The sequence below is a fragment of the Eretmochelys imbricata genome, chromosome 1 (genome assembly GCF_965152235.1).
Source record: "Eretmochelys imbricata isolate rEreImb1 chromosome 1, rEreImb1.hap1, whole genome shotgun sequence".
Classification (NCBI taxonomy): Eukaryota; Metazoa; Chordata; order Testudines; family Cheloniidae; genus Eretmochelys; species Eretmochelys imbricata.
The window spans coordinates 140,523,229-140,535,948 of record NC_135572.1 but is presented as its reverse complement, the minus strand read 5'-3'; the positions used below and the strand labels follow the sequence as shown (position 1 = coordinate 140,535,948).

The window sequence follows — 12,720 nt, the reverse complement described above, 5'->3', positions numbered from 1 at the left end:
ATCACAGAATAAAAATATAAGCTAGCATCGGGAAATACCCTGTCACTGAATTGTGGAAACCACTGCTCTGTTTCAGTAACTATTATACTGACTGCGTGATCATGACTAAAACCAGCTGAACTGAAATGCAAGTTTGAAAATGAGCACTCACGGGGGAAATAAAACCTAACTTTGCAAAGCATTTATTGCAGCACCATTTTAAATGTTACTTTTCTTTTAAAATAGTTCACAGCTGTCATGCCTGCCGACATCCATGGAACAGAAGGGCTTCTCCTACTGCAATCATGTCTGAGATGATGTAGTAAGTATACAAAAACTTGTATTAATATGATTTCTAGAAAGAGGGTTGTATTACTTTAAGAATTGGTGCATCAGCAAATATTATTTCTCTCTCAGAGAGATCCAACACACCCAGGAACAGAGAAACTTTCAATTTATAGACAATTAAGAATGCCTAATTGATGGCTCCTTCCTTATCAAGCAAAGAGTGAAAGATACAGAAAGACATAGCATGGCTGGGAAGCATCCTGGCATGGAGGGACAAGCATCAGGTGGTTCCAACCTTGGCCAATGTCTTGCTGGGTGTCATTAGAGAAATCACGTCACCTTTCTGTTTCACATTCCACATCTGTAAACCGGGAATCCTACATCTTCCCTATGTACCTGCCTGAAAAGTGGGCTGGGAGGACTAATAAGTCACTGTTTGTGAAGTGCTCAGAACATGTGAAGTGCTCAATAAATTTCAACTACTATTATTAGATACTGTGTAATGGGGAATCAAGCACAGCTTGGAATAACCAGGCAACCAAATACATCTCAAATAGCTGGATATGCATGATTACATGGTACAGAATTTTAAAAACGGCTGTACCCCAGATATATATTAAACTTTATGCTGTCCCCTCAGCTGACAGAATTCAGCAGATGGATAAGGATGGCAATGGTTAAACAGGAATTAAAGGGCAATTTCATTAAATATTGGAATTGACAGAGATGCATAAAAAAGTTTGTCTAATCTCATGCCATCCTTGAATATATTCCTAAACCTTTCTATTATAAATATTTCATAGATTCACATATTTTAAACTGAGAAGGGAACACCATGATCTAGTTTGATCTTCTGCATAACACAAGCCAAAGAACCTCCCCCAATAATTTATGCATCAAGCCCATAACTTTTGTCTGAGTTCCAGCATATCTTTTAGAAAGATATCCAGTCTTGATTTAAAGACTTCAAGTGACAGAGAATCCACCATACCCTTAGGTTATTTGTTCCAATGGTTAGTTACCCTCACTATTTAAAAAGTTTGAACCTCATTTCTAGTCTGAATTTGTCTAGCTTCAGCTCCTAACAACTGGATCTTTTTAGGCCTTTTCTATTGGCCTGGAGATCTCTACCCCCATGTAGGTTCTTGTAGACCATGATAAAGTCACCTCTTAACCTTCTCTTGGATAAACTAAATAGATTGAGTTTGTTTAGTGTCTCACTATAAGGCATATTTTCTAGACCTTGAATCATTCTTGTAGCTCTTTTCAGAACCCTTTCAAATTTGTCAACAAATTGCAAACCATTTTTAAATTTCCTTAGAATTCACCATGCTGCTTATATTTGCAGGTACTTATGTAAAATGCTCATTGTATGTAAGTACTTCTCTTTGCACCATATTGCTGTCCAACTTTGCAAAAATCTCCAAGAACAGTATCAAGTTTAAAAAAAAAAGAAAGATTTTGGGACACATTTTGTACCGATTTACAACCATGTGTACTTTCAATGAAGTCAACAGGATTGAATAAAGAATCAAATCAGCACAGAATTTGGCCCATTCTTTGGAGAAGATCTATAATACACAAATTAAGGCTAGACTACGGTCTCCACAGAGAGATACCATATCTGTGAAGTGCATAACCAAAATAAACTCAGTTCACATTGACCAGAAAGGGGCAGTGTAAAAGCTGAGTGAGACGAGATGGTTCTGCACAGACTATGTAAATTATCAATCTCGACAGGTGGGTTTGAGACACATACAGGGATCACCATTGAGGAGTTACCATTTATTAACAATTTCCACACTACAGTCTCTCACATACCCCAGTTATTTATTATATTAGGCATAGATCAACACTGCAATTGGGAAGTCTGAAAGACTGCACGGGCGATGGCCACTCAAGTATGTATGCAGGGCCTTTGGCAGGCAGGGCTAGCTCATGGAGCCATCTGTGCCTGCTGTGGCTTCACTGCTACTGTTACGCAAGCTAGCTCAGGTAGATCTCCACGGGCTGCAATCACACCTCACAACTGCAGTGTAGATATTCCTCTTAGTGTAGAGAAATACTGCAGTATCTCAGATACCATACTGTCACAACTGTTAGCAAATGCTGACTTTTTAATAGTGACCACTGTATCAACTCATGCTGCAGGTTAAGCAACAGAAAATCCCATTTCAGAAATGTTTAAGATTTGTATTTACAGCAGTAAGGCATGCTACAAAATCCAAATATAGAAAATTAAGAAAAATAATCTCGTAAAAATTACATCAGTTAGAATAAACACTGGTTCAGTAACCACTTATCAAATCACATGATTTTACACAACTTGACTGTTCTCACATTTTCAGTATTTTGCTAGACGTGACTGTATGCTTCTTTGTGGCCCAAATTTTTAAAAGTGCCCTCTTATTTTGAATGGTGGATACCTCAGCACCTCCGAAAATCCAACCTTCCTTCTTTTGAAGTAAAAAAAAAAAATACAGAAAAAGCATACAAAATTAGAGGCCACTTTTGACCATCTGAGCCTACATGCATGCAAGAAATACAGAGAAAGAAAACAACCTTCTTCAATAGGCAACATTTCAAACTAACCCTATTAGTATCTTCTGTACAGTCTTCCCGTGAAGAGCCAACAGATCGTGTGAGTGACCTATGCTGCACCTGTGGAGATAACAGTTGCAGGCTGTTTGCTCTGGCTGCCATCCCCTGCCCTACGCTTAAGCCACCCTCTGAGCCCTTGGACCTCACTCTGTCTCGGCTCACATACATGGAATGTCTATGAGGGCGCTGCTGTGAGGAAAAGGGACTTGTGTAACCTAGACCATATGAAAATGATTCATGTGGGGCAGATAATGAATGTGAATGGCTTCCATCCATGTGATCTGGCAATTTCAACTCTTCCATGGTTTTGGAATGTCTCGTTGGCGGTCTTCGGGAATCCAGGGTACCATCACTTCGGTTATTCCTTCCCGAAGGACTGAGTAAAGTTCTATTGTCGCTGTGGCGGGGAGGAGTAGGACTGGTAGGAGAATTCAAGTCCAAGCAGCTTGATGGAAAATACCTACTGCTGTTTGGTTCTGCAATTTGAGCCCTGGCCTCAGAAAGATTACCCACAGATTTCGAATCTGTTAGAACCCCATGAGTCTTTGACTTTGTCCGATAGGAGGGACTCTTTGAAGACTGGGGAATAGTATCAATATAGCTGTGGCGAGTATGTTTCTCACTTGGCTGTAGCGTGCCAGTTTTGCTTTGAGAAGTTTCCATAAACGAGTGCCGGTTCTGCTGAGATCTGGTGTTTGACTTCAGGTATTTTGTACCTGGACCATCAGAAGCTTTTGGGTCCAAATTAAAATCGAACTCTGTTTTTGCCTTTGATTCCTTTGGACTGAGAAGATGTGGTATGTTGTTATTGGCTAGATCCTTGTTGCCAGATCCAGGTAGGTTGCTTGTTTTTTTTGTATGCATTGGACTATGTGCAGCTGCAGGAAGATTTCCATTTAGAAAGCTTTCATTTGCTGGAAGAACCTCTTCTCCTCTTTGCAGTCCGGCCCCTAGAGCCTGCATATCTTTGCTATTCGATCTGTGATGTGACTGCACAGCAGAGCTTTTGCTGGCTTGATTTCTACATTAAAAAGCATATGAACAAGGATTAACACCGTACCATACATACTAATCACTCTCAACTTCAATAAAATACCCTAATTTCTAAATGGAGTACTCAATTCAAAACTGAGAGATAATTTAACTGTGGTGATTTAAATACTGCAAATTAGGCACCTGGAATTCCGCCATCCCAAATACCTAGAACAAATAAATTTGCAAGTGTTAGCTGGTAAGAAACAACAATGTATTATTAATAACGTCCTGATAGCCAAATTTTTGCTTCTAATTTGTACAATTAGTTAATGACAATACATTTTTAAACATAACTTATACATTCCAACAGCAGCTTTGAATCCTTTCAATATCTACAGCACTAATATATGTAAACTGGGGGGTGGGGGGGAGAAAGGGGCAGGAGATGAATAGCTATGTTCTGGTGAAACAGTTCTTGAGTACATCTTATATATGAGATGTAACAATTATTGAAATGTGCAGGGTGAAGTGCCAAATCAGTGCTGTCAAACAATGGATAGATTGAAAAGGTGATACAATTTTTATGCAAATAATTGTAACTGGTTATTTCTATCCTTTTTATGCTTAGAATTTTATGGTAATGCTTTCATTATCTAGTTATGTATTTTGCATAGGGTTATAATAATTACTTCAGCAACCTTAAACTAACTTTTTTTAAAATATAAGAAATAGAAGGAGTCCTGAAAGCTTTAATCAGGTTGACATGGGAAATTTTATGCACTGGGCACAAAGTTTTTTATAGGGCTAGATTTATCTCTTCCACATCATGCCTTCAAAAGTGCACAAGAGGAGCAGAACAGGAGAAGAGGAGATCTCCTAGGCACCTATAAGAACAACAGAGTTTCTCTCCTGCACATCTCAGATGGTTACAGAAGATGAACTTTGCTGTCCCAGATCTCAAAGTGAAGAATACAGGTGCTCAATTTCAGTGGATCGTATGAGGCGTGCAAGAGAAAAGGCCTGTGACTGCAGATGGTCTAAGATCTAGAGGAGATCAATCACTGCTCTGTGTACCTTTGGAAGGGTGCCACTAGGGAAAATGCCTATCCTCCAGAACTCCTAGCGTCAATCACAACAAAGGACCCTGCTTTTGACTGGAGCTCCCTCATCCATCTGCCCCATCTGTCTAAAGGTATGAAATATAAAATGCTATGCATATATTCTTACACATTGGCATATGATGTCTATTTTTATCTAGCATCTTCCACAACAGAGTTAGAAGCATTTATGGAATTAAATGCTTATAATGCGGTTTATTTTTTTAATCTCTTTCACTTACAAATAAATTAGATTTACATGATCAAACTTTTAAGAGAGAAGGACTGATCAATATCACATATTATAGGGCTATTTAAAAAAGTAGATACAAGTCCTTTATTCACAAAAACAATTAAAAAAAAATAAAAGGTCTTTTCTTTTTTAAAAAATAATTTCAGATTTCTAATTTACTAGTTGAATTTGCTTCAAATATTCACACAAAATGAATCATAACCTAAGAGTAATGAGTAATTTTGGGCTGTGATCATCATTTCATAGTTTAGATGTATATTATGTATTGCACACCAAAAACTATGTTAAAAGAACATTAAAATTGCCAAATCAAGCACTCAAAAGTGAAGAAATGCCAAGATTAAGGTTGCCTGTGCATCGTTCTCAGTCCCAGTCTTGTTGTGCAGACAGTCCCAGTCTCCTGCCCAGCTCCACAGCTGATCTCACCCTTATCCCAACTACTAACTCCCAGACCACCCACAAAGCCCATTTCCCTCCCTGGATTCCAGTCCCAATCTTACCCACCCGCCACCCAGTCTCTTTTTCCCAATCTATTCCCTGTCACGGCAGGTCTGGCTCTTATCCCCTGTGTATTTGAACCAGACAGCTTCTTCCTCCACACTGCTTGGACCCAACAGGGGGATTATTGAGAGCACAGGAGAGTCTGTCTCCCTTGCTCCCAGTTCAGGTATCTAGACCCAGCACCAGCCCTCAGCTGCTATTGTAGAGAGAGTCCTGCTCAGGCCCAGGCTGGAGCATGCCCAGATCAGATAAAATCTCCAGGGAATCTAGCTGCCAAAAATCTAATGTTTGCAGTGGTGTTGTAGCCATGTCAGTCTCAGGAGATTAGAAAGAGAAGATGGCTGAGGTAATGTCTTTCACTGAGAAGTTCATAGACTCGTAGGACTGGAAGGGACTTCGAGAGGTCATCTAGTCCAGTCCCCGCACTCATTGCAGGACTAAATATTATCTAGACCATCCCCGACAAGCGTTTGTATAATCTGCTCTTAAAAACCTCCAATGATGGAGAGTCCACAACCTACCTAGGCAATTTATTTCAGTGCTTAACTACCCTGACAGTTAGGAAGTTTTTCCTAATGTCCAAAGTAAACTGCCCTTGCTGCAATTTAAGCTTCTTGTTCTACCCAGAGAGGTTAAGAAGAATAATTTTCTCTCTCCTTGTAACAACCTTTTATATTGGTCCAATAAAAGATATTACCTCACCCACCTTGTCTCTAACATCTCAGAAGTCTATACTTGATCATGTGTGAAATGTAGTTTTTCAGAGGCTTATGTACTGGCCAAATTTCGGTGGATTTTCACAGGAACAACAAAAGGCACATCCCTGTCACAAATGCCACCCCTCTTCCAAATTTTAAGTCTCTGCTCCAAGGCAATTTTTTTTAACATGGGCAAACCCTAGGCTCATTATCAGAAATGGCTGAACCATTTTTGCTGAATTTTTTAAAAAAAATATCAGCCACAGGCAGACACCTAGAAAACAAAGTTTCAGCTTGAATGGTTGAAGTTTGACAAAGTTGTAAGCAACTGAAAACAGAGACTTATAATGGGGAGTGTTGGGCATGTTTAACAGGCAGTGCTATCAGCCCCATATTTTTATTACAATTACAAAAAAAAGACACACACACACACACACACACACATATATATATATACACACACACACACACACACACACACACACAATTTTTTTTAATTTTATGTAATTGGGCCTTTAACTTATCTTTAATCAATTACCAAAAGTGAGTGTGGAAGAAGTATGTTTTAGGGATGAACTGGCTTCATCTCTCCTGTTAAGCTTAGATATAGAAAACCATACCAATATGACAAAATTATCAGACAACATGTGTTCTTTTTGTGAAGATGATTTAATATTTAAACCTGAAAGAAACTTACTCATTAAATGTAACAAATGAAGCTGATGAGGATCTGGTTACTGTATTTACCTGTTAGATAATGTGTTGGTATCTACATGGTAAGGTTTTCTCTTAGCTGACCGTGAAGGTGAACTTCCACAACGATCCAAGAGTCTCTGAGTTTGAAACGAAGGATGGTTCAAACATTGCTCTGTCAAGTATCTATCTGCTGGATCCAGCTTCAGCAAGTTCTTTGGAAAACAAAGTCTCGGTTTTAAACAAGTATTAGTATTTAAACCAGTCACAGCAAATCTTGTAGCTCAATAACATTTTCATCTCAATAGTTTCGGTGAGATTATTATGTGCAACTGCAAGAATAATTTGAATAATTTGCAGTTATATTAATATACCATTTAACAGCAAATCATCACTCCATTTATATTGTATTAAACTCATCTCAATATTGAGCTGCACAGGTCTCTAAGAAACTCAGTTCCCTTTTTCTAATTGCAAGGTAAAGCCATGGAAGTGTGAGAGCGAAGAACAATTACGCTTTCAGAAGCAATAAACATACACACAAAAATGATACATAATAAAAGAGGTTTGATAAACAAAGTTCATTCAAAGAGCTTTGCTATTTATAAAAATATGCTTTAAAACTTTACATACACACACACACACACACACACACACAGAGAAATGTAGGGATTTTTGTCATTGTTTCATGGGGCTATGATTTCACTAACGCTTTTCAGGAATTCATCTACAGTAGTCAGAAGGAAATTCCTATGATAGTTTTGTGAAGTTTGTTCTATTTCTGAAGACAGACACCGTTTCTGATATTTAGAGAATGAACATTTAATTATAAAGTTAGAAACTAACTGGGTTGACTAACTTGCAACATATTATGACTGCTATTCACACAAGTTCTGTAAGAAATATATTAGTAGTTGTGGTAAGTTAATATGATAAGCAAACACAATACTCATGCTTGAACTAAAATAGGACATTTTGTCTACTATGAACAGAGAACATATTATTTCTATGTTCTCCTTTATCCTTCAACAATTATTGGTAATTTATATAAAAATACAGCTTCTAAAAAGTAGTAAGATATCCTAAGGCTGTCTGTGTTTCATACTTAGAACAAATACATACCATGATGGATCATGAAGGCAAACATATTACTCAGAGCATGTAAAGTTGTTTCATTACAAACAGTGAGTAATCTCATGGAAACTAAAGTTAAACACATGCATAAGTCTTTGCAGGATCAGAGCCACACTTAGCAATTATTGACTCAACAGAACATATACTATCATCAGTGAGGATAAATGTATTATATTCATAATTTATCTTTCTGCATCCCTTACCTTTTTCGAAATAAATAAATAAATACATACATACAACACAAAACAAAACCTATATTAAAATAAAGTTATTCATGTTGCATCGTCAACCACTTAAAAGTTAGGAAGTGACAGAATCAAGTGCCTGTGTAACCTTAATTCAGCCCCTTTGTGTGTGTGTGTATTATAACACCCTGTTAATTACACGACCACATGCTATTTTTCCTCCACAGGACTCTTGCTTCATTCAGTGCACAGGATGGATGGTGCTCAGGAAATGAGGCTTCTTTTTATCCTCATAGTATAATGCGTAGACTTGCCTGTACTACGCACCATACGATGCACTGAATAATTATTTTTTTCTGATCTTTTCTATGGCTCTCATCAGTACAGTATTGGACTGCCTCACAAATACTAATGAATTTTCTTCACAAGTCCCCTGTGAGAGGAGTGTATTATTCTCCCCCATTTTACAGATGGGGAAAGTAAGGCAAAGAGCCTGAGGCCAATACAGCAATTCACTGGTGAAGCGAGGGTTAGAACTGAGGGCCACTGGACTCCCACCATAGTGCTCATTGCTCCAGACACAGCCCCTTACTCCAGAGGGGCTGAAAATCCATAGCTTCAACTGGGCATCCAGGTGTCTGGGCATGTAGAAACCGAGGCACATAGAAATAGGGGCTACATGTCAAAATTCTGTTTCAAGTGATTTGCCCAGCACCACTTAGGAAGTCTGCAGTAGAGGCATGGATATAAGTGAATTCTCCTGTGTAGCATTCACCTGCCTTAACCACAAAACCATCATTTCTCCTCTTGCAATCCAAAGTCCCATTCTTTACACACTTCTAACCTCCATGGGTTCTACAGACAACAACCTCATTCTCTGAACAACCCCTGAGAACCACCCACTCCGTGCACTGAATGAGGTAAGAGTCCTGTGGAAAAGATAATAGGAGGTCATATAATTAAAACCCATATCATAATGCCCATGAATACACACAAGAAAGATAGAATTAAAGTTTCACAGACAATTTTAATTCTGGCATTTCTTAATTTTCAAGTGCTTGATTTTGCAACCCAAATGACTTAAAGATCTAGGAAAGAACATACAAAAAAAAAGTTATAAGAAAGAAGATGGGTAAAGACAAATTTTATTACAAACACCCTTCCTATCATGCATCATGACCACTGCGTTTCAGTCCTCAGCATTGCAACACAGACTGCTACCAATTGTGCTTCCGCTAATTACATTAGCTAACAGTAGGAAAAAACTGTTATCCTCTTTGAAGCAGCCACTAAAGGGGGATGCACAAGACACAGAGAGTGGATTATGCCTAAGTAGCCCAATTTTAGACTCCACAGAAAAGGATAAAGCTATGAGCAACTCTTTTCTGAAAGGCAGTATGGCTCAATGGATGAGATTTGGGCCCTTGAGTCTCAAGATGAGTTTAGAACTCATGCTATCTTGGTTACCATGATGAATTATTTGTATTTGTCTCTGCTTCAGGAATTCCCATCTCACTCCCATCAAGTGGGGGTGGGAGGTGAGGAAGGGAAAAGGTCTCCTGTCTCATGTAGTGCCCCATCAGTTACAATGCTGAGAAGGGAGGGTGGCTGACAGGAGCCAAGATGGTTCACTCTCCACCTCTGCTAGAACAGCTGCTCCAACATCAGCCAGGCTGAGTTTCGGCTCCTAACTATTCACAGTACAGTGTATGGTGCTGCAGTGATGGTAGGGACCCAAGCTTGGAATGTGCACTGTTTTCGGCATGTTGCCAAAATCAGGCAGTAACAAGTATAATACAGAACAGGGAAATGAAGATTTTCAGCAGATTACAACTCAGCCAAATCTGAACAGAATTTCAAGGCAATAGCAAAAGGTATTTTTTTCACCTCAGGGCTTTCCCCCAGGAAATATCAAAGATCTGCTGGAAACAGTGGAGGTTGTTAAAGTTTATCAAAACAAGTTCAGAAGATTCTTTTTAAAAAGGGAATGTATTAGGGAATATAAATTTAGTGGTCACTGCAAACTTTGCCTATATAATATACACAAACAAATAATGCAGGTTTTTCCTACCTTCATAAGGTCAAGCAAAACACCACTTAAAATTCCTAAATATCTTCTCTCCAAAGACTGAGGATGGCTGACTGCTGGGAACTGTAAAAATAAGAATATAGCATAAATGTACAGTGTCTGTAAATCACCAAAACATTTGTATAAAGGGAAGTGGCTTAGACACTGCTTGTTCTGTCAAACCAGTAGACACCAAAAGAGAGTCGGTAGTAGCAAGAGAAGGAAGTCAAAGGGGTACCATGTGAAATAACAGGTGCGTTAAAGTGGACACAGTGGTACCTGAAACACCACACAACAATAGCATTAAAGAGACAATTTTCTGTTGATACACCCATATGTACAACAGTCCATTCAATCAAACAGAGCAAGGGAAGCGATCCTTGGGGAACAAGATATTCAACTAGATCTTCTTATCAGTGACTAAAATAATCCAGTTAGATATACAAATGGCTCTCGCTGCATTACGATTGATAGAAATATGGAAGGTATAAACAAGCTAATAATGGGAGAAGTACAAGGAAGATGAACATAGGTATTATTCCAAAATGTTCTAATTTGACCTGAAAATAATCCCATTTTGAGCATGAATGGTATTGAATTAATTAATAAAGGATTAAACAGATTACTTGGAAATTTTTTGGGTAAAAAAGATCACCTAGAAATAGAACAACCAATCTTCTTTCCAAGTATTAAGTCTACCAAGAACCTTCTGGAACTAATTTTGTTGGATCTCAGCAGACTACTGGTTGCATAATTTCCCATATTGTAATGTGTTAAGACTCAATATCACTCCCTTAACTCTAGCTGGTCTAGGGTTGGCAACTGTACAGATGCAGTAAACACAGACCCTGAGGGCATTGTCCATTAGGCTCTTGCAAAAGCCAATCAAAGGCTATGTCCAAGCCCAGACCCCATTATCCAGAAAAATGGATAAGAGAGATATGGATGGTTTGAAGATGGGGAAAGTAAATCGCAGGTTCTCATACGAGGCTCATCACTGTTATCTGAAGTGTGAAAGTGGGGCCTTATAGGTTTTTATGAGAGCTTAGAGAACACAGAGGTGAAAAATATGATTGCATCATCCAAGAAAGGGCTATAACAATAACAATTTTAAAAAGTGAACCTCACCAATGGTAGACATTTAGACAGACCTGAAAATGAGCAGAGAAATGGTAACTTAACAGAAGGGGTGTAATTTTCATGAAAGTTACAGTATTATGGATAAGATCTTTTCCTGGTATTAGGGTAATGAAAAGAACCATAAATGCAGTAAGTTATGCTTCTTGGATTTTCAAAATGCACACAACTAATTCTCAGGAGTGCAAGACTCAGGGCTAGCTTTTGCAGGTTCAATCTCTTTTCCAGAAGTGTGAAAATTATGTTTGATAAATAACGAGAGAGAGAGAGAGAGAGAGAGAGAGAGAGAGAATGAATATACTGGTTAAATTTTGATTGTATCAAAAATCTTTTAAAGTTATTTTCTTGTTGCGACATAGTATGCAAGAGTGTGAAAGTGACTCTTCTAAATAGCTAATGTTAATAGTATGGAGTTTCATTACTGGGAGGACAGGAGTTTCCAGGAATAATTTACTTAACTTGAAATGTTCCCAGTACTAAAAATAAAAACCAATATGTAACCATCAACACACACAATTTCTTGTCGCTGCTGTTTATTGACAACGAAAGCTTGAGTAGACAAGAGTTGTGTGGGTGAGGTGGGAATGATGCAAAGGAAAGGGAAAAGGCAGGGGTCAAGTAGCTAAAACTAGTTGAGCTCCAGTGAACTAAGCTGATGCTATGAAAAACGGGATGTTTATCCCTAGTCATATCCCCCCAAACATGACCTAAATGACTGAACTTCTGCACCTCAGTATTTACATAATCATTACCAATAGTACAGGCCACCTTACTGAGTGCTGTTTGGTACTTGGTTAAAAATAATTTAATCTTTCTGATATAGAAAATATTCAGCATGTGTAAAGACTCAAGAATGGCCGTCTTAAGAACTCTTTGGCTGGACACGAAAATGAGCAGAGAAACAGTAAAAAGGATTAAAAAAATTTCCACACACACACACACACACACCCCTTTTTTGAAGGTACTCTTAAATTTCTGAAGGGGAACTCAAAAAGCCATGACTGAGAACCTCTAATCTTGATTGAGCTAAAGCAATCCTTCAATATCAGTAGCGGCACAATCAGAAATGTATATAATGGGATATTTATAGACAAGTGTAACAGGATCAGCA

The 12,720-nt window shown here is 38.3% G+C and overlaps 1 protein-coding gene across 1 annotated transcript in view; it reads right to left on the bottom strand.

Moving 5' to 3' along the window:
* Positions 1 to 12,720, bottom strand: part of CDKL5 (cyclin dependent kinase like 5) — a 150,637-nt gene that overhangs the window by 21,815 nt on the left and 116,102 nt on the right. Inside the window, exons 11-13 of the mRNA XM_077816462.1 lie at positions 10,476 to 10,556; positions 7,140 to 7,300; positions 2,860 to 3,889 (exon numbers count right to left, since the gene is read on the bottom strand). Coding sequence (XP_077672588.1) covers positions 2,860 to 3,889; positions 7,140 to 7,300; positions 10,476 to 10,556 — 1,272 coding nt within the window. The remainder of the gene's footprint in view (positions 1 to 2,859; positions 3,890 to 7,139; positions 7,301 to 10,475; positions 10,557 to 12,720) is intronic.